The sequence below is a fragment of the Misgurnus anguillicaudatus genome, chromosome 2, assembly GCF_027580225.2.
Source record: "Misgurnus anguillicaudatus chromosome 2, ASM2758022v2, whole genome shotgun sequence".
In the NCBI taxonomy this organism is placed as follows: Eukaryota; Metazoa; Chordata; class Actinopteri; order Cypriniformes; family Cobitidae; genus Misgurnus; species Misgurnus anguillicaudatus.
The window spans coordinates 39,266,381-39,291,994 of record NC_073338.2 but is presented as its reverse complement, the minus strand read 5'-3'; the positions used below and the strand labels follow the sequence as shown (position 1 = coordinate 39,291,994).

Here is a 25,614-nt window from a genome sequence, read left to right as displayed (position 1 = left end):
CGGACTTGATGGGTTTTCCAGATCTTAATTCGGGCGACATCGCCCTGGGAACGCCTTGTGTGAGCATCCATTTTAAATATCAGGTCGTCTTTCTCACTTCACCGTCTGCATTTTCCTCATTTCTTACTTAATTGAAGCTCTCTTCACCCAAACCGCTCATATATCCGCCCGGCGTTAACACCTTTATCCGCACTCAACACCCAATACACTAAAGGCGCACGCTGAAAAACGAGATATAAAGGCACAAGGTTGCTTTGGGGGAAAAGGGGAGAGAGAATCGACCCCATTACGCTTGCCAGACTGAACCTCTTTCTCACCTTATCGTATTAAAATGCAGTGAAGCCAGTCGACTTAATCAGCTCCTGTCAATCAAAATGTGTGGCACCGAGCCACCATGGGAGCGCTCGGTTCACCCGCGTCTGTCGGGTGGGTACAGCAGTCACATACTTAATACAGGTTAAACTGAGTTTAAAGACCATTTACACTTAAAGCTCAGCCAAGAGGATTCAATCTAATCCAGACCTGGGTCAAATATGTGTTTGAAGTGATTTAGAGGATATGGAGATAAAAATGGCTTTTGCTGGATAAGGAGACCTCAAGCGTGGATAATCAGACGCATCCTGTTTGAATGCGTTATGAAATTTTCTACCACTGAGTTGTTTTGATGTTAATCATGTAGGAACGTTTATCGGAAACAAAAATGATAAATGAGCTCTCCTTGATCTCAATGTTTTTGTTTTAGTCTTTCTCATAGATAGCAGTTTGTATAAAAGAAGATCAGATGAAGAATTTTGCTTCTTTCTAGCTAAAAAAATCTCTCGCATGTTTTCCTACGGAGTTACTACGACCACAAGTCAGCAATAATAAGTTATAGATTTCAAACATTTGTTTTTCACCATTAATTATTTAAAAACTATGCTCTTATTGCATGCCAGCAGTTGTCTCATGTGTTTCTGTTTTGAGCTCTTGACACTTAACATAAATGAAAGCATAATTAAATCTCCCGAGCTATAAAAGTGCAACCTCAGAGCAATAAAAGTTTTCTCTGGCAGGGTTCATGAGTCAGTCTGGTACCGCTGATTCAGAGAAGCGTATTGATAATGAAAACGTCACTGCTTTGGAATACCAGAAGTGGCAATGAGGTCAATCAAATTTGCATTTATGAGATCCCTATCAGCAAGTTGCACACTCTCAAGTCTCTCTCTCTCTGTCTTTCTATCTCTCTCGGGTTTAGTGTGCATCGCCTGTGGTGCCGGTTTGTTGTAAACGTAATTATCTTTTAAATTCAGCAGCGCCTGGTTTACAAAAACACCACAGAGAAAAACAGCACAAATATGCACATGCATACAAACAGACATGCATGCGTCACAGCCCGTAACATCATCTGCCTGCAGTGGCAATAAAAGGGTGTGTACTGGGACGCCTGTGCGTTTGTTTGTCATTTCGGCATCATTGAAGTTTTCTTTGCCAGCGGTGCATTTCGAGCGCAATCTCTGCAGCACTCGTAATCCGTTTTTGTTTGCTCCAAACTTCCAGACATCGCTGTAGCAAAAATGAAGCATAAATCATATGCAAATGTGTCATAATATCTCTAAGCTGTGATTTTTTTTTCTTGCCCCCGAAATTATTTTTCTTTTTTAGAACCTCCTTCCGCTCCCCAGCACTTGATCTCCAACGTGAACGAGACGTCTGTAAATCTGGAGTGGACGACTCCATCCTCCACCGGCGGCAGGCAGGACCTCGCTTATAACGTCATCTGCAAACGCTGCAACTCGGACGGCCAGCGCTGTCAGCCCTGTGGCAACGGCATCCATTTCTCACCTCAGCAGCTGGGTCTGCGTGCCACCCGCGTGTCAATAAATGATCTTCAGGCACATACAAACTACACATTCGAGATCTGGGCTGTCAATGGGGTCTCCAAGCAGAGTCCTGGACCAGAGCAGGCAGTATCTGTGACTTTAACCACTAACCAAGCAGGTGAGCGTTTGTGTGGATTATGAGTGCTTTGTATGCTTTAAACCAGGGGTCTCCCAGCATTTCAACCCAGCATTGGGTCAAAAATGGACGAACCCAGTTTGTTTGGTTGTAATTTAACCTAAGCTGGGTTGTTTAAAAAAAAAAATGTTGGGTAAAATATACTTTTTCTGGTTAGTTTAACACAGCGGATGGGCCCGACTCTTTTTGACCCAATGCTGAGTTGAAAAATAAAGTGTAAAATGAACACATTTATTTTCAACATCGAAAAGTCGTGTTATAGCCACGAAAATTGATGAATTTTTTTGTGTCCATGGCACGAAATCCAGCATTTTTTCATGCCTTGAGCACGAATGTCTTTTTCATGTCAATCGCACAAATTTCTATAAATAGTTTTTTTGTGTCCGTCGCCACTTTCTTTTTCGTGTCATTTTATGTATTGTTTTCTTTTTCTATTTTTTAAATCATTGTCGCTTGGGGTTGAGGTTAGATTTGGGGTTTGGGTTAGGATGTACTTTTATGTATTGGTTTCTACATGTTTTCCTCCGCTTTTAAAACCATTCTCGCCTGGAATGGATGTCTAGAAAATGTAACAGAATGTTATTCTAACCCCAAGCGTCAATGGTAAGAAAATAGGAAAAAACAATGAGAAAACAAGAGATAAAATTAAATGAAAAAGAAAGTCAAGCAACAGACACGAAAAACTATTTATAGAAATTTGTGCGAGTGACACGAAAAAGACATTCGTGCTCAAGGTACAAAAAAGGAGAATTCTTTTTTTTTTTTGATTAAATAAATTAATCAAATTTTAACACGACCATCCGTGAGATCAGTTTTTTAATTTTTCTATTCACATTTATATTTATTAATATTTGGTGTATGCTCCTATCCAAGTAGAGAGTTTATTCAAGCTGTGCATTCACTGAGACGTGAACCCATGACCTTGGTGTTTAAGCTTAGTTTAAGTTTTACCAGTTGAGCTTCAGGAACACATTAAATGTGAGGATGATGTCATTATGTGATCTGGAATAAGGCTGATGTGAAGTGTTTGTCATTGCAAGTCTGATACTAATCTTAGTCATCAGCTCCATAAATCAACTTCCTCACATTTACATTTAAGCATTTGGCAGATGCTTTTATCCAAAGGGACTTTGTCAGTATGTGTGTTCCCAGGGAATAAAACCCACGACTTTTTGTGCTCCTGACGCAATGCTCTACCAGTACAAGAACACCATTATCTCACCACAAAGACATTTCTAATTATTCCTAGTGTCTCAGAATTTCATTTCGACATTAAGCGCGTTGGGTGAAACTGTCCATGTGTACGTTTGCTGGCTGGCCGCATTTGTTTTGCACTCAGTGGACTGTTAACTTTTACAAGGTGTTTAATTTCAGGATCTTGTGAAAGTGTGAGACAGGAAGTGACTTTTGGTCTGGCTTCGGGGACTGCATGTGTAGGACGATGAGGAGTGGTCCAATTGGCATTCCCAAATGCAGCTCCCACCATCATTGAACTGTTAATCTAACAGCCGTCACATCTGTCTCTCCTCGCTTCAAACAGACATTAACTCTCTGACCGTCTGTTTAGGGTCTTTATGTGACCCTGTCTGTGAAATTCTGGTTAAAGTTTCATCATCTAATAATGAGATTAGGAACATCAATGTTTGATTTCAATCTTAGACATGATCTTCCTCAATCAAAATGAAAGATATCAAAGTTATATTTTTACAGATTGCACTTTACATTATATAGGATGAGTTTATGTAAAATACAAAGACTGAGTTCATCTAAAACTATATGAAACACAGATCTGGCATTAATCAGTTTTTCATAGCACAGAGGAACTGAGCCAGAGTCATCTCGAGGCCTGGCTTTAATTCTTCTTGGCAACAGCAGAGGTCCATTGATAAAATTTTAAAGATTACAGATAAGCACATCCTGACTAGATGACTACATCAATGAACCTTCTGTAGTAACAAAGTGAAACGAGAGAAAAGATTCGGAAACACTTGGCTGATTCGTGTAGTGAATCAAGAATGGTGATAAAATAGCAAAATAATAACAAACAACATTTTGGTAAATCTTTTCTTGGAAGGGAGTGCAGCGTTGCTATAATTACCACATTTTTCAGACACTAACCTGCATAGCTTCCAAATTGTACTTGTTTTTCTGGTTTTCTCAGCATGGCGGAGCAAATATCTCCGCTCTCATAGCTCCTTATTGCTTTATGGCGCTAACGTGTTTATGTTTCCCAGAAACAGCTGTGTTCGCCTGTCGGGGTATTCGTAGCAACACTAAACCTTTTCTCTTTCTTTGCTTTTTTCTCTTCAGCTCCCTCTCCGGTTACCACCATCCAGGCCAAGGACATCACCAGACATGCTGTGTCTTTGGCATGGCAGCAGCCGGAGAGACCCAACGGAGTCATCCTCGAGTACGAGGTCAAGTACTACGAGAAGGTGAGATGAATCATGAGAAACGTCCATCATTTCAAAGACCAAAACAGCACAGGTGGACTTACTGTATGCACACATTGCACGTGGATGACCGACTTTTGGTTGGTACTGTTCATACGGGCAGCATGGGGTCAGTTCAAAGTTAGGCCTGGTGACATCACATGCCAACAGCATGTTAAAGAGAAGAACCTTTGAAGCTGTAGCTTAAAATTTAGCAATCAACATCCAGCCTCCACTTAAGACCTTAACAAGAGAGGCATGAGGTCAGGTGCACCAAAATAACAGTTCATGGACAGAGCAGACTGCTCAATCTCACAGCAGGAGTTAGGTGACCCGGGGGTCCGAAACACTAGGAGGTGGATGGACAGGGTTGGGGGGAGGCCGTTGGGTTTAGAGACTTCTTCTGTCTCTTCTCCTGCTGTGTCCTCCTTTGATTGACTGATTACAGATTGCAGTCGTGCTCAGATTCCTTTCCCTCATATTCTGACACAAACATTAGCACACGCTTGCATACCTTCCCATACAATACCAGTACACAAAGGTTGTCTTGGTGTGATCCAACGATTACAAGACAAACACTGGGGGATATCAAAAAAATAATTATTAAGCATAGTTCCTTTGCTTGTTTTGGTTCAAGTTTGATGTCGTTTAAGTGGTTTGGAAGTAGTGAAGAAACAGGGGAGTTTTAAACAAGCAAATTCAGGTTACACCCTAGGGAGAGAGAGAAAACAAAGACGGCAACCTCGTTTTTGAACAATGGAGCTGGGGTTTTTCTTACAAAAGCGGACTTTAAACAAATCTCTCCTCTGTTTTGTTTTATCGTGCCCCGATTCCAAATCAAACAAACACGAGCACCAATCCCAGAAGTTTGTTTAACGTTTCCCGTTTCTCTCGCTCAATCAGGATCAGAACGAGCGGAGCTATCGGATAATGAAGACCTCGTCCCGCAGCGCCGAGATCAAAGGCCTGAGCCCACTCACTTCCTACGTGTTCCACGTGCGCGCTCGCACCGCCGCCGGCTACGGAGACTTTAGCGCCCCCTTCGAGTTCATGACCAACTCAGGTAAGCCCACGAGTGTGCGTTACTGATATGGCATGCAAAACGACAATGGCTGTTTGTTTCCACAATTAGAGACTAGAGTGTTGAGTTTAATCGCTCATCCGGAAACTTTAAAGTTACATAATTATAGGCTTTCTGTAGGCTTTTCTTTTTTATGATGGTTTCTTTGTTTGCTCGGTACAAAGTCGCTGGTATTTTTTAAAAGCACTTGAAAGCGATGGAATGCTTCGGAGCTTTGATACTAGAGTGTTTCAAAATAGAAACTTGAAAAGAGGTTTGCTCTTTACTAATTTACTAGCTGTATCTCTAACTATGGTAAGATAGTTCAAGGAACAAACTACTTTATTAACAGTCCATTGCTTTAAAATTTAAATACTGTAAAAAAGCACATTTTAAGTGCTTAAAATGATTGAAAGAGCACATTGTAAAACATTAAAAATGTTTGTTAAATTTGTGCTGTTTTTTGTGGAATGAATTTCAAAGTTTTATTATAAAAAAATTATATTTAGGACAGGGCTGTCAATCGATTAAAATATTTAAGCTAGATTAATCGCATGATTGTCATGAGTTAACTCGTGATTAATCGCAACTGAATTGCATATTTTTATCTGTTCTATATTTACCTTAATTTACCAATTTTCAAGTTTTTAATACTCTAATTAACATAGGTGTGGACAAATATAGATGCTTTATGCAAATGTATGTTTATTATTAGTGAAAGAGTCAGCAAAAACTATTTTTAAAGAAAAAACAATATTTGTTTAAGGTTCAAAAACCAAATCACTGCATCCATACCGTATATTCACTGGTAAAACTAATAGATAAGCACACACAAAGTCAAAACCAATATCAATATATGTTCAACTTTTTCTTTCTTTTATTTTTTGATTGACATTGAGACAGACAGCTTTAAGATCTACTGTAATGCAAGGATCTAGTTTAATGTTACACATAAGATATTTTTCCCCAACAGTTAAGCAAACATTTACTTAAGACATAACAGATTATATCTGTGTGAATTCTTGCCAAAATAGATATTTGTGAAACTGTAATTCTGTCTTGGTGTGCATTTATCGGGGTCACACGCCTGTGTGCATGCTTCAGATGTGTCAGTCAGCGCGAGGAAGATCGTTTTCGAGTCTTGTCGCTCTTAATAACCCTTTTAACATTAGTCATGTCCCGAACTTTATTTTCTAATTCCTGCATGTTTTAAAACCGAAATCAAAATCTCAGACGCGCGAGTGGATGGACTACTTATTTGTATTTAAGTATGAATCATTTAGTACAAATAAAGATCATTTTAGACATTTGATGACTATTAACTGTCTAAGGCTGCGTCTCAATGTATCCAACAACGTGCTAGGCCTAGGGTCAAACAGAAATTGCATGTTACGTTAATCGCACATTAATAAATTTTGTGTCGTTAAAATTAATTTACGTTAACACGTTATTAAAGTTTATTTTTTTGACTGACCTAATTTTGACTGACCTAATCTAGCAGCATATTACCATATCCAGTGTTGGGAAAAGTAACTTTTTAAAAGAAATGCATTACAATATTAAGTTACTCCCCAAAAAAGTAACTAATTCCGCTACTAATGCTTACGTTACTTTTATGTTACTTTTGCATTACTTTTTCCTACTTGGCTTAGGCTTGATCTCTATCAGGCCTTGCAGGTGTTTTTATCGCAAAAATGTCAAGCTCTGGCCTGCCAACAATACGTTTCTGACTCAAACTGTTCCCGCTCAGGCGGAGAGAGTGCTTAATTCTATTTTAATATGTTTAGTTTAATTCAGTACAGTATTTTATTTTTAAATTGAATTAATTCAACTGAAAAGTAACTCGCATTACTTAAAAAAAATAACTCAAATTTTAATGTGTACATTTAAAAAGTAATGCGTTACTTTACTCGTTACTTCAGAAAAGTAATATTATTACGTAATGCACGTTACTTGTAATGCGTTACCCCCAACACTGACCATATCTGTTTGAAACAGAGTAAATAATTTTAGTTTTTTATACTTCAATTTTGTTTACTTTCAGTTCCCTCTCCTATCATCGGTGATGGTGCGAACTCCACCGTCCTGCTGGTGTCAGTGATCGGCAGCGTGATTCTGTTGCTCATCTTCATCGGAGTCTTCATCATCAGCCGCAGGTAAGCCACCAGTCTCGATCGAGTGTCAATCGTCTCAAACACTTAGAAACAGAAAACAATCCCGCGTCCCCGTGGGCATCTCCGTCACCTCTCCCTCACCCCGTCTGTCAGTCCATATCAGTGTCTCTCTATCTCTCTCTCTCTATCTGTCATGCCCCTGCCGTCTTTCGCTCTCTTTACCCCTCCATCAATCTGTGTCTGCCGGTTCTCACGGCTCTTCCTCCTTAGCTTTTCCTTTTTTCCCCTGTGGTGTAGCTGGTGGTATTGTGACAGGCCGTTGGCAGCTTCGCCTGATTAGCGTCTGCTGTGCCGTGTGTGTCGGAATCCATAGGGAACGTGTCCTGTTGTTTCCCTCCCGAGGGAGTCAGGGACACACGGAAAAGTGGAGGTTGTATGTGCATCCACGCACGTGTACGTGTGAGTCCCGCACTCAATCAGAGCAGCTGTCATACTCCCAAAGGCGAAATGTCACGGTTGCTTTACCGTAATCAGACAACTTTTTCTGTTGTCAAACTCGCACTCTTGGCCGGCAACACATCACCACGGATATTATCGGCTCGGTGCTATGTTTTCCTGTCCGAAGTCTGCTATAAATGGCATTGTACACTCTTAAAAATAAAGGTGGATTTGACTGAATAGTTTTTGGGGAGCATTGACATTTTTTTAAACCTTTATTTTTAAGAGTGTATCTTAGATGCAGGTTTTCCCAGCAAGTTTTCCCAGAAAGGACCATGTAGGCAAGAGAAAGGCAGCTTCGGTCCTGTAGGGCCGGTGTCCTGCAGAGTTTAGCTCCAACCATAATTAAACACACCTGAAGCAGCGAATTAAGGTCTTACAAGGCATACCAGACACTTTTAGGCAGGTCTGCTGGGGCAAGTTGGAGCTAAACTCTGCAGGACAACGGCCCTCCAGGACCGAAGTTGCCCATTCCTGATGTAGGCCTTTACGTTTTGTGGTTGAACAGCATTGATATGCACCAAACTACTAAACAAGCTTTTTTTAGCAAGGAAATCTTCCTTCATTTGCGCAAGCTTCTTTCAGACTCAGCCGTTTTCCCAGGCCGAGGTGAGAGCTTCTATTCTTGCGGTGGTTGACATCGTATCATTATCAGCCGTGATAATCATCTTTGCATCCTCAAAGTCTCTGAAGAGTAGCTTTGCCCTCATTCACAGTGAAAATAACAATCAAAGCTAATGAATGGGCTTTTTGTTTTGGCCAAGCAACCATTAAGCACTTCCTCAGTAGAGCCCTTCACAGGACACAAGGCTACACCTCCTCAGTGGCTCTCACCTTTGGCCCGCTCCTCTCTACCTTGAGGGGACACCAAACCATTCATTCGTAGAAGGAACGGGAGGGGTACAGCCTCGCACAAAGCCGCGGGTACTTTTGGATAGCACACCTGATAATCTCCTTCTTCCTAAAATAACGTGTACTGGCCGCTCAAACCGATGGCAGGGTCTCCTCCCAGGAAGGCTTGGTCCCCTGCAGGCAGAGCTATTTCCAGATTCAACAAAGCACTGAGGCGTTAAAATCTGGTCTTCTCCTCCTGTTCTACCTGTGGATATGCCCTTCTCCCTCCCTCCCTTTCTCCTTTTCCTCCTCCGCTAGCCCCAAACCTTGCCCTTTGTCAGCACCAGAGCGTACTGGAAAAACAATAACAGCAGTTGCGCATTCCTGAAAGTTTTTGGTGTGTGTGTGAGCCCACAGCCAGGTGACCCCCATCCACAGCAGGGAGGTTTGTGTTTTGGGCAGCGTCCCAGGCAGGGTTGTTATCTGTTCCACTGTTTCTGTTTCGCCCTCTGTGCCCATGAGGAGGGGTCAGAAGTCGGACCTAAGGGGTCAAGAGGTGATTGGGTGAAACGGCAACTTTAAAGATGTGAAACAATAACTCATTTATGCCAATGTGGACAGGTGGAGAGTGATGTTTTAGGGGGTGAGGTGGTTACAAATGGTATTTTGTTTGTGTAGGTCATGTGTCACCGACTCTCCATTCCTTTGCCTCATTCTTGATATTTTCTCTGACTCTCAAATGATCTCACTATTATTTAGATTGGTATTTAATCTTTATTGAGCTTTTCCATATGTTCTTCGCAATCCTAAACATTTGGTTACATCCTCGCATCGCCCCAGATTGATTACTACACTCTTGATTTAAGATGAAAGGACAGATGACTTTACGAACAAACCTTTTCTCTGCTTTGATGGTCTACACTTTTGGAGGCTTATTAGCCTGACTGATTTTACGACCCTACTTTTATAGAGAAGACTTTAAAAGGTCATTCAGAAGATTGACCTGCTACAATGAACACTGTTTGCTTTTATGAAGCAGACTGCTGTCTCTCACAAATGTGCCGGTTCATCTGCATGTGTGTTTTGAAGAAATGTTTAGCTGTATTTCAAGGTTGCTCTTTCATGTAGTAGAAGACAATGGAGTACTTGGACATATAAATAGAAACTAATTGGACAGTTGTTGAGATACAATAGCTGGGTTTTCGTGAAGCAAATCTTTTCAAAATTCGCAAACAAAATTAGGTACGTGTCCATCAAGTTGTTCAAGCAAATGACAGTGATATTGGTAACCTAGTAACCAACAGTAAATAAAACAAGGAATGCTTAGAAAATTGAGACAGGACTGCATTTAGTCACGGTTTGGCAAGTTATACATTTACATTGCAGTTTGTAATTGATAAACTGAATGTTGTGCACAAAAAAGAAATGCAGAATTTTTGATGCAGGCACTAGCAGTATATTGCAAGTATATTGCGACGTCGTCAAGCCCCATATACAGTATTGGAAAGACAATGTGAGCTGATACAGCTAGACGATCAGTCACGTTGGTTTAATGTTGTTCACTATGTCCAAATTTATTCAGTAAATGCATTTCCATCTCCCATTACTCACATTTACTCTTTTTCGCATAAGTCAAAAACTAGCGAGCGTTAAAAACGTTTTTGCGAATTAAGGGATTTTTTTATTTGCAGTTTCCATCACTCGTTTCTTATACGATACTTTAAAATGCACATAAAATCAGTGTGATGGAAACCCAGCTAATGAAAGTAATTTGAGTTTAGCTTGGTTTTGAAAAAAAATGGTAGGCTATAAGGTATAATAATTTAATAGAAATATTAAAATCTGTAAGTTTTACAGCATTACAATGTTGTCCACTGACCTTTATCAGGCATTAACATACAATATATTTGGGCTGTCAAAAGATTAATCACGATTAATCGCATACAAAATAAAAGTTTGTTTTTATGTGTGTAATTATTTTGTATATATAAATACACACACATGCATATATGTATTTAAGAAACATTTACATGTATATAAATACTTATTTAGATTTTAAAATAGTTTATATTATATATAAATAAAAAATCTATACATAAATTACATTTTTCTTAAATGTACATGTATGTGTGTATTTATATATAGATGATAATTACACACAATACACACACAAATATGTTTTGCGCAAACAAACTTTTATTTTATATGCGATTAATTTCGATTAATCGCATATAAAATAAAAGTTGGCGCATAACTAAAAATGTAAAATTAAAAAGGTATATATTGTATATATAGTATACTGTATATTGTATATTCCTTGTAAGGCATAAAAGCGTTTTCCATAAATGTAATGGAAATGCAACATAAATGAATTAAATGCGTCTCATCTTTGTGTTAACAGGAGAAGCAAATACAGCAAAGCCAAACAAGACTCTGATGAGGAGAGACATTTACATCCAGGTAATGCAGTTATACACACACAGACATATTCTAAAATTTGTATATATCATTTTTTCTAAATAACGTGAGTGCATGGGGGAAAAGTGTGGTACTGTGCTCTCAGTGTGGTGAAGAACATACAGAAGCCAACCGGAGGGAGGAATGGAAAGCAGATGTTGTATATACATCACATTCCCTTCTGTCAACTTCAAACATATAGTCATGTCTCTCTCCCCTCCTTTCCATCTCTCAACAGGGGTCCGGATCTATGTGGACCCCTTCACCTACGAGGACCCCAACCAAGCCGTCCGTGAATTCGCGAAAGAAATCGACGCCTCCTGCATCAAGATCGAAAAGGTCATCGGCATCGGTGAGCAAACAGCCTGCTGTTTTCTTTTCCACGAGCGTAGCACGACCGCAACTGTTCGGGCTAATTCACATTGTCCCAACAAACGCCAAATTCCAACGGTTTGTTGAATCAGCGTGTTAATGTTTGTCGGGATGCTGTGAAAATGATTCGGGCTCATTTTGAATCCATTAACCTTTAGAATGTTTAAAAAGTTGGCGTGTGCATAAACCCATGTTTATAGTCAAATGTAAACTCTGTGTTCCAGAGATACTTCATGAATCACTAAATACCACAAACATTTTTGATTCGAACCTGATTTTTCCGTCTAAAGGAGAATTCGGGGAGGTGTGCAGCGGCCGTCTTAAGATGCCTGGAAAGCGAGAAATCTGCGTGGCCATAAAAACGCTCAAAGCTGGATATACTGACAAACAGAGGCGGGACTTTTTGAGCGAGGCCAGCATCATGGGTCAGTTCGACCACCCCAACATCATCAGACTGGAGGGAGTCGTCACAAAATGTAAGTCCTTCCTTTTGAGCATCTATGATGACAGGCAAGCTTGTTCACCATAGCCTTTCACCTAGATATTTGCTTATGTTTTGCATATCTTTTGTAAATCACCGCCTGGTTGATTTTACAATTCAAGCTTGAGGATGTGTTTAATGAAATGTCTTTCATAAGCTGATGCTGTGGTGCAGCTTGACTTGTCGGGTTTGTGGAGCAGGTGAGCCTGCAAGCTCCAGAAACCGAAATATATTTTTATTTAGCTTAAATATGTATGTACGTAATTCAATATATGTGACCCAATCTGTGAAATCTCCCATTATTCACATTTACTCTTTTTTTTAATAAATTATAAAATTAGTAGCGTCACTCATTGATCTTCCATTGATTTTTAATCTTTGCATGACCTTACTCTGTCAGTATTAAAGATATCAAATTTAATATATATTTGAAGTAAAAGTGTGAGATAAAAAGACTTGTCATATTATATAAAAGCATAAGTAAAGTCTCCCCAACAAAGCTCCAAAAAATATATGTGATATGTCAAAGATGTATTTAAAAAAAAAAACTTTCACATGGGGCTTTGATGTGACGACTTTACATAAAATTTTCTACCATTTATAACATTACTTTTTTAAAAATATATTTAGATTTATTTACTTGAAATATGAAAAGTGCATTTGCGTAAAAAATATTCTACATTCAAGATATATTCACAAAAAAATAAAAAATTAATATCTTATGCAACTTTGCTTCTCTTTTAAATGTTTCCTATTTAAGGGTGATAAAAATGATAAAAAAAATACTTTTTTCCACCGCTGTCTCAGCTGATGGTTTGTGACATTTCAACTTTTTGCTTTAATTTTTATTTATCAAAAGCCCTTTACTCCTGATTATGTTCTTCCTGCCTGCATCTTAAATGCTTTCTGGAACCATGCTTGAGAAATGGCACTGCCTGTCATTTGATGAAAATCAAACCTATCTTCCTACCAGTACGTAATCTTGGCTAGCTGACAGATCTGACATCAAACCTTTTAATATTCCTATATCGATTGAAAGTTGACTCTCTTTCATATGCATGCAACAAACCTCCAGGGTGCCGTTGTGGCTGGCCCTCACCCGGCAACAACTTAATATATGCAGGAAACTTTGTATGTGTGTGTGTGTGTGTGAGGCATGATTTGCATCGGATGGGTTCGGATTTGACAGCAGCACCGAGGAAACACCCTTAGTGTCTTCTCAAAGTGATGGCTCTATGATGGCAGCCCTGGAGAAACACAAAGATGAAGATGTTTTTTAAGGTTCTTTCAGTGGACTGTGATGGGTGAGGGTTGCATTCACATGAAGGGGCTTCTGCAGACATGTAACAATCCCACCGAGTCACATCTTTTCTCCAGACAGCCCTGGCGAATCCCAATTCGCTCTGTGATGCATTAGGGAAGGCAATGCCAACAGATGGGTTACAGAGAGAGAGAGAGAGAGAGAGAGAGAGAGAGAGAGAGAGAGTATAGAAGTGAGAAAATGTAAAAGAGAAGAGACACAATCCTTTGCATGTCTTAAAGAAACTTTATTGTTTTCTTGACTAGCTAGCTAGATAGATAGATAGATAGATGGATAGATGGATGGATGGATGGATGGATGGATTGACGGACGGACGGACGGACGGACGGACGGACGGACGGACAGACAGACAGACAGACAGACGAACGGACGGATGGATGGGACGAACGGACGGACGGATGGATGGGACGAACGGACGGATGGATGTATTGATAGATGGATGGATGGATGTATTGATGGATGGATGGACAGACAGACAGATAGAAACATAGATAGATGGATAGATGGATGAATGGATGGATGGACGGACGGACTAATGGACAGACAGACAAGACAGACAGACAAGACAGACAGATAGATAAATAGAAACATTTATAGATTGATAGATGGATGTTTTCATGGATAGATAGATGGATGAATGGATGGATGTATTGATGTATTGATGGATGGATGGATGGACAGACAGACAGACAGACAGACAGACAGACAGACAGATAGAAACATAGATAGATGGATGAATGGATGGATGGACGGACGGACGGACGAATGGACAGACAGACAGACAAGACAGACAGATAGATAAATAGAAACATTTATAGATTGATAGATGGATGTTTTGATGGATGGATGGATGGATGGATGGATGGATGGATGGATGGATGGATGGATTGATGGATGAATGGACAGACAGACAGACAGATAGAAACATAGATAGATGGATGAATGGATGGATGGACGGACGGACGAATGGACAGACAGACAGACAAGACAGACAGATAGATAAATAGAAACATTTATAGATTGATAGATGGATGTTTTGATGGATGGATGGATGGATGGATGGATGGATGGATTGATAGATGGATGGATGTATTGATGGATGGATGGATGGATGGCTGGATGGATGGATGGACAGACAGACAGACAGACAGACAGACAGACAGACAGACAGACAGACAGACAGACAGATAGATAGATAGATAGGTAGATAGATAGATAGATAGATAGATAGATAGATAGATAGATAGATAGATAGATAGATAGATAGATAGATAGATAGATAGATAGATAGATAGATAGATAGATAGATAGATAGATGGGACGAACGGACGGATGGATGTATTGATAGATGGATGGATGGATGTATTGATGGATGGATGGACAGACAGACAGACAGACAGACAGATAGAAACATAGATAGATGGATAGATGGATGAATGGATGGATGGACGGACGGACTAATGGACAGACAGACAGACAGACAAGACAGACAGACAAGACAGACAGATAGATAAATAGAAACATTTATAGATTGATAGATGGATGTTTTGATGGATAGATAGATGGATGAATGGATGGATGGATGGATGTATTGATGGATGGATGGATGGACAGACAGACAGACAGACAGACAGACGGACAGACAGATAGAAACATAGATAGATGGATGAATGGATGGATGGACGGGCGGACGAATGGACAGACAGACAGACAAGACAGACAGATAGATAAATAGAAACATTTATAGATTGATAGATGGATGTTTTGATGGATGGATGGATGGATGGATGGATGGATGGATGGATGGATGGATGGATGGATGGATGGATTGATGGATGAATGGACAGACAGACAGACAGATAGAAACATAGATAGATGGATGAATGGATGGATTGATGGATTGATGGATGGATGGATGGACGGACGGACGGACAGACAGACAGATAGAAACATAGATAGATAGATGGATGTATTGATAGACAGACAGACAGACAGACGGATGGATGGATGGATAGAAACATAGATAGATGGATGGATGGATGTATTGATAGATAGATATAAATAGATGGATGTATTGATGGATAGATAGATGGATTGATGGATGGATGGATAGTTAGACAGACAGACAGACAAAAAGAAACATAGATGAATGGATGGATGGATGGATGGATGGATGGATGGATGGATGGATGGATGGACAGACAGATAGAAACATAGATAGATGGATGGATGGATGGATGGATGGATGGATGGACGGACAGACAGACAGACAGAAACTTAGAAGGATGGATGGATGGATGGATGGCTGGCTGGATGGATGAATGGATGGATGGATAGATAGATAAATTGATAGATAGATAGATAGAAAGATAGATAGATAGATAGATAGATAGATAGATAGATAGATAGATAGATAGATAGATAGATAGATAGAAAGATAGAAAGATAGAAAGATAGAAGATAGATAGAAGAAGATAGATAGACGAAGATAGATAGAAGAAGATAAATAGAAAAAGATAAATAGAAAAAGATAAATAGAAAAATGCAGAAAACTGAAATTACAACAGTAGTACTAAAAGCAGAACACAATTTTTATTTATCAGATAACTAATGCTTAAACGATTTCTAAACTCGTTTTTTTTCCTGCTATCGAAGTAATACTTTAACCCAACAATGTTTAAATTATTACTTTATAAGTTTGCCAAGGTACTTTCAGACATCTCGAGATAAAAAAGTGATCTGTATAATCCATCCGACTGCAGTAACATCCTCAAGCGTGCTAAGCAATCTCTTTTAACAAGGTTGCTGTCTCATAGCTCGCTCAGAGAGCCGTGTTACGTTGTGTTTATTATTAGCAGCCTGTCTCCCATAATCCTTTGCTAGGCTGAAGTAGTGTCTTCCGGAGAACTGTTATTACAAACAGACAATGGCAGCCCTTCTCCTCGCAGCCTACGCCTCCAACAGGGCCAATTAAACCTGTTAAATAAATTACTAATGATGTAGAAATTGTCCTAAATAAATAAAGACAAAATGCCCCTAAGCCTCGGAGAGGAGGAATGAAACGCCATGCCAGGCATCCTCGCATTACACATTCACAGACGGGCATGGTGGGCACAGTCTTTTATGCGCTGGCACTAAACGCAAGATTGTATTTGCATAATGAAGGCACCGCTCGAACATTGAAATGATTCCTGGGAGGTAAAGCGCGTATGTGTGTATGCGTTTGTGAGCGGATCTGTGTAGGTGTGTGCGTGTGCCATTGTCCTCTATTGTAAAGCCCCTTCCCTCCTTGCTTTCGGCTCTGTGAGAGGGCCCTACGTTGCCTTGGCTCGGTAATGACTGGCAGGTAATGTGGGAATCCAGCCTTGATAGCCTCCAGCAACGGCTGCATTCAGTAAACAAACCCACACAAAAATCCCCCTTGCAAACAACAGGAGAGGGGTGAGAAAAGAGTAGGGGCTTGAGAACCAACACTTTGATTAGGAAGTGTCTTTCAAATGCTATGATGTGGTCAACTGGGTTTATGCATTGGCTGATGCTTTTATAAGCATGTGTGTTTCCTGGGATCAAAATCCTTAACCTTTTCATTTCTCTGTGCAGGTAAGCCAGTTATGATCATAACCGAGTACATGGAGAATGGATCGCTTGATGCTTTTCTAAGGGTGAGTCCCACTACATCATTTTAAACGTACTGACATAGTCATAAAGCACTCTGGTGTAGTTTAATGCATCATTTAACTTGAATCTCGCTCCTCAGAAGAACGACGGGCGATTTACAGTCATTCAGCTGGTGGGCATCCTGCGTGGCATCGCGTCAGGAATGAAGTATCTGTCGGACATGAGCTACGTACACCGTGACCTGGCGGCACGCAACATCCTGGTCAACAGCAATCTTGTTTGTAAAGTGTCTGACTTTGGCATGTCTCGAGTTTTGGAGGAAGACCCAGATGCTGCTTACACGACCAGGGTAATTCTAACAAATCTTGTTTCGTTTTGTGTTTGCAACCCTAACACATGCTTTTAGATTAGTCCCAGCATTTAACCCGCATGCTCAGCTTTAGAAATTACAATACTAACCCCAACGTCGTATGCTGATCGTACGTGCTTGCATGCGTGTGTATGTGCGTGCGCGTGTGTGATTAACCTCCACGCATGTGTTTGCTATCTCTTTTATAAGGAAATAACAGGAACCTATCAATCACAGGGAGGCAAGATACCCATCCGCTGGACGGCTCCCGAAGCAATCACGTATAGGAAGTTCACCTCTGCGTCCGACGTGTGGAGTTACGGTATTGTCATGTGGGAGGTGATGTCATACGGAGAGCGACCCTACTGGGATATGAGTAACCAGGATGTAAGTGTTGCATCAGGATATCGAAGTGGAAGCAGAGCTTCAGTGTTTAAATATTTTCCTTGGATCTCTCAGGTAATAAAGGCTATTGAGGAAGGTTACAGGCTGCCTCCACCCATGGACTGCCCCGTTTCCCTGCACCAGTTGATGTTGGACTGCTGGCAGAAGGAACGAGCCGAAAGGCCAAAGTTTAGCCAAATCGTCAACATGCTGGATAAACTGATCCGCAACCCCAACAGCTTGAAAAGGACGGGGGGAGAGCTAGCCAGGTAATGCGATTCGCTCCATACTGAATTACTTCCATAAATGTCATACTCATGGTTTTAGTGTTATATTTTAAAGGTGATGGATTGATGTAAATATACTTTTCGCTGTGGCACATAAGTGCATGTTACATGCACGACTGCCGATGTTGTATAAATGTGTTCCAAAGAAATGATGCATATAACTATAAAATCTTTTATAGTTCTTTCGTAAGTTATTAAAAGTAGGCCAAGCCAACCCTAAGACTACTAAGCGCCCCCCTTTTTCTTTTTTCTAGACCCAACACCACCCTCTTAGAGCCCAGCAGCCCCGAATTCACATCCACCCTGGGAACAGTCACCGACTGGCTGCAGGCCATCAACATGGAGCGTTACAGAGACAACTTCACCGCCGCAGGCTACACGACCCCAGAGGCTGTGGTCCATATGACACAAGAGTGAGTCATGTGACCAAATTTTGGGGTGTTTGATGTTGGACATGCTTTTGATTAATGCAAGAAAGCTTTTAAATCGGGAATACCCGGTGCTGACACATGGCTTTGGTAGTCACAGTTCCATGCCCCAAAGCCCCTATAGATCGCAATGGAGCATTTCCTAAGAAGTTCTACTTTGCCTTGCAAATGTTCAGCCAGGATTGAGTCCTTGGATTTCGTGTTAGAAGCAAATATTGTTTCTGTTGGCAATTCAGATGAGAGCAATCGCCTGTTTTCATCACCTCTGTCTTGTGTTTTATTGTAACAGAGACATGACGAGGATAGGGATCTCCACCACGGCACATCAGGACAAGATCCTCAGCAGCGCCCATGGAATGTTGTCCCACATGCAACAGATACAAGACAGGATGGTTCCTGTCTGAACCCACGGGATAGGAACACAAACTCGAAACACGCTTTTTTATTTTGTTTTTTAAGAAAGTCCATTTACCTCATCCATGCACTTTAAATTAAATTTTGGTAATGAATGAAAAACAAACAGAATAAAGATTTCAGAGGAACGATACAGCACTTTTTCTCAATGCCATCATCATTACCCGCCGAGAGTCAAAGAGGATTGTCCCATGCTGTACTGGAAATATTTCCGAGGAAGCTTTTGATCGGTTCCTTCATTTCAATGAAACTACGAAGGAGTTTCTCTGTTTCTTTTAACTGTTTAATTTTGTACGTACGTCTCTGTAAGTAATTGTATAAATAGTACTGAATTTTTTTTGTACGAGTACGCTCCTGCCATTTCACTCGGATCGTTACGCTCAAAATGGAGGCGTTGACGATACAGATTTTACGGACTCTTTAATGCGGAGATTTTCCTCAAACGCATCTATCTTCCCAAAGTCCACAATGGAGGACTTCATCGGGCTTGTTCTGGAGGTCTTCCAGGTCTCCCCACCCTCAGAACGGAATATCTTTCCCCACTCCGCCATTCTCGACACCGCTCCACTTGGCTGGGAACTGTCGGAATAGAAAAATCTGCACTCCGTTTACATCCCTCTCTCTCCACCTCGGTCTCCACGGTCCCCTTGTACTTTTCCTCACTCTCTCGCTCCATCTACGTCTCTCTCCCGGTCTCCGGAGACCTTCAACAGGCCATGAAATCAACACACGTCTCCCTTACTGGATGTTCCATCAGAGCTGAGCTTAGGTAAGCACAAAGTAACAAGTCTGTTTATGAGTGTTTACGAGATCTGCTCTAGTTCTTCTGGGTCCCCTGCAGTTATTTATCCACTCATTAGGTGAGATTAGAACCGGCGTTGATGAATATGTGGATGTGCAAAGACGTTTCATGGGATGAGCTCGAAAAGGAAATAGGAACATATTTTTCTGTGATCCTAGCAATCAAGCAAACAGTCATTTTAGTTTCCATACTCTGAGGATTACTTTAATTACTGCTGTGTGTGTGTGTGTGTATGTACAGCACTTTGCAGTTCGGGCGGCCCGCCTAAGCTGGGAAACCCTACCACCTTACCTAGGTCGTCCAAAAAGAATAATAATAATTCGCTGCACAAAAGACCGTCAAGTGCATCTCGGAGAATAGCGCGGACGTGCTTTACACCGCGAGCGGGCACGCGCGCCACATGGCCAAATGAGGAAAAAGGTGTGGTCCGTCTCTGTCTGTAGGATAACTAGTAGCCAGTTGATAAAACATATCGGAGAATAGTGCGGATGCGCTTCACACCGCGAGCGTACACGCGCGCTACACGGCCGAAATGGTCCATCAACTGTCTGAAAGATAGCCAGTTGATAAAACGCGTGTCCGTAAGAACTGTAAGCGGACTTATGTTTTGGGTTTATTTAAGTCTGTTATTGTATTAGTCTTTAGTTCTTGCAAATTTAAAGTAAGTTAGCTGGTGATTTTGTTGTTTGAGCAACCTGCTAGCTAGGTTGCACGTGCCCGTTGATTCAATATAATAGTTGAGCGCTCTTGCTCAGGTTATTTATGTGCATTATTTACATGCTACAGTAGTGACACTACTTTAAAATAATGTAATTAATAGTTGGAAATAATCAATTTTTGCGCTATCTATCAACGTTCGCCAGAACATCTGCTTCAGTTTTTGTTTATTAACCCTTTAGTTTCACTTCATCACGCAGCTATTTTCGTAAGGAGGTATCTGTTTAAAACATTTAATTCATTAATAATCTATGTGTTCATTTTCTGTCATAGTTTCTTCAAAATTTTGTTTTATTTGAGTGTTTTAATTCAAATATTTTCACTTACATCATGACTCATACGCCCCGCCCCTTTGACCCGCCAAATTTTCTGTGGGAAACCCTGATGTGTCCTGGCTTTGAATCATTTTATCACTTCTCTCTCTCCACAGAATCATCTTCATACATCTGCTCCTCTGTGTGATGTACACAGTCACTACAGAACGACATTTTCCTGACACCGGGACAAAGGACTTCAATTCCCATGATTCCTAGAACGGTTACGCTATCGGAGAAATGACAAACAACCCAAGGAGCGGTTGAGAGCCCTACAGTCATCTCCTTAGAGATCCAATGAGCGATTATAATGAAAAATTTCATCTAGTGGCGTGATTCCTGACAGAATATCTTCCAAGTCTTTGTTCTCGGTGCAGTGAGTTCCTTTCCGATTTGTTTTGAGACATACAGGACTAAAAACTCTTGTGGAGACCTGCATTCTGGATTTGTTTGCTATATACGCTAAGACTGCTGTTTTTTTGCTTTTTCTGGCAAAATTGGAGAACGTAACATATGTCACATTTCCTTGGACTCCAACATAAAGCAATTCAAACTGTCTGAAAGGAACGTGAAAGAGGAACGTTTAATTTGTACCCAAAATGAACTTATTAAAGGAATGTTTATGATAACGAGGGGGGACGGTTTAACATTTCAACATTCGTGCTCTGTTACATGTCAACTAGATTCATTCCGTCCATTTTAAGACTTTATTCTGAGGGAAGGGGGCGGTCCTTGAAATACGTTTCTTTCTTCCTCTCATTTTTTGTTTTAGCTTTCGATATTTCCTCCTCGCTGTTTGGTGTCAACCGTATAGGACCTGTCTGGAATATGCAATGAATGTGAGAGGAGAGAAATACAATAGAATGTACCGTGCCATGTCTCCTAACGTAGTTTATTCTGGAGAAATCCACTAACAGATCACTTTTCTCCGCCGTTCTAGACATTTGAGTTTAACGTTGTGTATAATTGTCAATACTGTCATCGTCTTTTCCATTTTTTATTTTATGAATTTAGGTACATGAAACATGTCATTTATTTATGGTCTTTTTTTATCTAGTTTGTAAATTGTAAAATAGAGCTATGAGAGAAATAAATGATTGCCAAGTGCATTGTAATTAATGTCTTAAATGATTTATGTGAGCAATTTTGTTGAACGATCGCTCGCTAATTCCCCAAAACGAATCGCTGGAAAGGTTAGCCGTCTGCTCGGTTATTTGGATGGGGCGTCTCTCACACGGAGAGAAATGTTTATATCCACGTAAAGTGCCAGCCGAGGGTGAGAGAGGACATTTGGCTCGGTGTGATGCTGGTCACATAGTTCCATTACATTTTGGCTGGGGTTGAAACGGAAACGGTGGAGTCGAATCTTGTGGTATAAACAGGTTCGTCTTTCTTGCCAGCAACATTTCGATTTTCTTTTCTCCGTGCAAAAAACTCTTTCAGCCTGAGTGTTTGTGTAAACGCTAATGCTGATTGTGGGTAAAAGCGACTTGGCAGGGATAACCAACACATTTAAACCGTATCGAAAATATAAGGGAAAAAAAAATGCGCAAATTCTCCCCCGTAGAACAATTTCAACAATCAAAGCGTATTATGATGAAGCGTCGATAGGAGAGGGGGCGGCCCACGAGTGCCTGCGTTTCGTCAGCCTTTCCTTTCTTCCCCTTCCTTTTTTCCTTTAAACTTTTTCCTGTCCTTTCTGCACTCTGAATGCGTCGTAATACAGCCGCTTTGGCACGGTGCGCCTGCTTAATCAGTAAACATCTGTTTCCCACAGCCGTCCCAGTCGCGATGAGGGCTGATTGTGGAAAGCCTTGGATAAATAAAGGAGAGGAGAAAAAACGAAGAGAACACGTAATTTAAGAGGCCAAGAAAACCCCGCCGTGAGCCAAGCAATGTTTTTCCTCTGACAATCATTCTAATGAGAGACGCATTCATTATGCATGTATTTAGACGCCCGTCACCCTCGAAAAAGGAAGCGAGAAGAAACGCTTAACTTTGCACAGGGAAAGACTCACCCGAATGAATTCGCTTGATATCTAATGAGGACGAGAAGCGGCATTCCTGCAGGATGAGAACAGGAACTGGAGTGTTTTGATAGCTCTCATTGAGGTTTAACGGGAATGGTGTGGACCAGCGTTTAAAAATGAAGAGGGTGGTGAGGGACGGCTGGAGCATGGCTGAAGACCCCGAAATGGCTTACAGCTGCGCTCCGAATGAGTTATGATACTCAACCAGCTTTGGAAATCCTAGTTTAATCCTTAATCTTAACCCTGAAATATCACATTCAGGAGCTATCAGGTCATAAGTCACGTCTTACATTTATTAGGATACGTGCTATCTGTGTTCTGTTATCTCTGTGTATTGTAGTTTATATCAATCTTCAGTCGCCGTTTTATCAGTTCTTTAGCAGTTTCCAACACATGGATTTAGAAAAAGCCGTAAATGTCAAACCAAGAAAAATATAACGTTGAAGTCTGGAACAGTAGGAATTGTTTTTTTCTGTGCAAAAGAGATAATGTCTTGCTAGCTAGGATATACTGTAAAAAGAAATAAACAACTTTTGCATTATTTTTTAAGATGCGATGAAAATCAAAAGATTTTTTTACTTCTGCTATGCTGAAAATGTTTTTTCTTGGGTGACTGAATTTAAAAAAAGTGCTATATCTGAAAATACAGTATGGGGGTTAATCATGCAGCAAAGGTTTCGAAAGCAAGAAGCGAAATCACATAAAACAGGAAAGGAAAAGTATTTGAAAAAACGTAATTTAGAGGTTTTTTATTATTACCTCATTTGCAAAAAAATCCCTCCTGTTCTGTTTTTTTTTTTACAAAAGTTTGCATATTAAAGGATTAGTCTATTTTCTTAAAAAATCAAGATAATGTACTCACCACCATGTTATTCAAACTGTCGTTGTCTTTCTTTGTTCAGTCGAGAAGAAATTGTGTTTTTTGAGGAAAACATTCCAGGATTTTTCTCAGTTTAATGGACTTTAATGGACCCCAATACTTAATAGTTTTAGTGCAGTTTAAATTGCAGTTTCAAAGGACTCTAAACGATCTCAAATGAGGCATAAGGGTCTTATCTAGCGAAACGATTGTCATTTTTGGCAAGAATAAAAAAGATGCACTTTTAAACCACAACTTCTCGTCTTCCTCCGGTGCTGTGACGCGCCAGCGCAACCTCACATTATACATCATCACGTCAAGAGGTCACGGATGACGTATCGAAACTACATCAATTTGAAGCTGCGTTGAAACTGCAATTTTAAACTGCATTTAAACTGTTAAGTGTTGGGGTCCATTAAAGTCCATTAAAATGAGAAAAATCCTGGAATGTTTTCCTCAAAAAACATAATTTCTTCTCGACTGAAAAAAGAAAGACATCAACAGTTTGGATGACATGGTAGTGAGTAAATTATTTTACAATTTTAAGAAAATTGATTAATCCTTTAACCTCCTAAGACCTGGATATACATGCTGTACGTGGACATCACATTTTGTTGTTGTTTGCATGCTAAAACTTAATTCTGTGTAACTTGAACCTGTTGTACACAAACGTGGACATTGCTTTATGTTCAAAGAAAAATATTTGGTTATTATATTTTTGGTTCTTCCTAACCACAAATAGCTGGAAGAATCTAAAAAAAAGACAAACCTAAGCTCGGGTCGTATATGGAGCACCTAAGGGGACATGGAGCAAAAATTAAATAAAGTTTAGTTTTGCGTGCGCACGTGAAACTATCGCGTGCGTATGTGAAAGCAAAAGATTTACGTGCGCACGCGATAGATTCACATGAGCACGCGAAACTAAACTTTAAAAATAAACATGAAGGTTTCGCGTGAGCACATGTAAGTTTCACGTGAGCACATGAAACTAAACTTTAGATTTTTTTACTCAAATGTCAGCTTAGGGGCTCGGTAGTCTTAGGAGGTTGAAGGATTTGTCACAATGGATGAGTACAGTTTTATTTTTAATTTAAACATTATTTAATGATTATTTTGCAGAGTAATAATTCTGTGATTTTTTTATTTATTTAAAAAAGTAATGGGACATGAACGTATGCCCTATTTGTGGTAAATGGTGAACACTGGGGGTTGAATAAATGATCATAGCAGCAGTTTCTCAGCTCTTGATGATGCCTGCTGGAAACTTCGGCATTTCCATAATCAGCCTAAAGCTGTATGAGACCTCTGGTCTATTAATCCTTATACAAACAGCTTTCCTGGTGTGTGTGAGACCGTTGTCATGACCTCCTCCAGAACCAATGGAATCTCTCTGTCTCTACGTAAAGACAGGACATGTGTTGTTAATACTCTGCGGATGAATAATCAAATCAGAATACAAAACATTTCTTGAATTTTGAAGCTTATAGAAAGCTAAAAAGATTCAAATGACTTAGGTCCCACAATAAATGAATACATCAAATACGTAAGGAATAATTGACGGCGGGCTGTTGAATTATTCGAAAATAATGCACACCCAAGGTGGTATGCGGCACGATGGAGGAGTAACCTTCCGATCTCTCTGATGAAGCCAATATGGAAGTGATTTAAACTGCAGTTCATAGACTGGCTGCTAGTGACCGGCTCCAAAAGGGAGTCAATTCCCATATACCCCCATGTTAAAATGCCCAACTTTACAGCAGAAAATAATATGTTTACAGCCTGGTACAAAAATAGTTTTTGGTCTATATAGCTAATTTTACTCTACATGGCATTTTTTTGTAACACATC

General features: G+C 40.2%; 1 protein-coding gene across 4 annotated transcripts in view; it reads left to right on the top strand.

Moving 5' to 3' along the window:
* Nucleotides 1-21,992, top strand: part of epha4a (eph receptor A4a) — a 56,172-nt gene extending 34,180 nt beyond the window's left edge. For 2 of the 4 annotated variants that reach the window (XM_055203151.2, XM_055203148.2), the window contains exons 5-18: nt 1,642-1,977; nt 4,306-4,430; nt 5,331-5,490; nt 7,532-7,643; nt 11,335-11,393; nt 11,629-11,742; nt 12,053-12,238; nt 17,165-17,226; nt 17,322-17,531; nt 17,742-17,918; nt 17,991-18,184; nt 18,457-18,615; nt 18,920-19,813; nt 20,994-21,992. In XM_055203151.2, the coding sequence (XP_055059126.1) occupies nt 1,642-1,977; nt 4,306-4,430; nt 5,331-5,490; nt 7,532-7,643; nt 11,335-11,393; nt 11,629-11,742; nt 12,053-12,238; nt 17,165-17,226; nt 17,322-17,531; nt 17,742-17,918; nt 17,991-18,184; nt 18,457-18,615; nt 18,920-19,034 (2,009 nt within the window). In that variant the 3' untranslated portion in view covers nt 19,035-19,813; nt 20,994-21,992. Of the gene's footprint in view, nt 1-1,641; nt 1,978-4,305; nt 4,431-5,330; nt 5,491-7,531; nt 7,644-11,334; nt 11,394-11,628; nt 11,743-12,052; nt 12,239-17,164; nt 17,227-17,321; nt 17,532-17,741; nt 17,919-17,990; nt 18,185-18,456; nt 18,616-18,919; nt 19,814-20,993 lie in introns of those variants that run through there. The other 2 variants (XM_055203149.2, XM_055203152.2) reach the window with 2 other exon arrangements.
* The last annotated feature ends 3,622 nt before the right edge of the window (nt 21,993-25,614 follow it).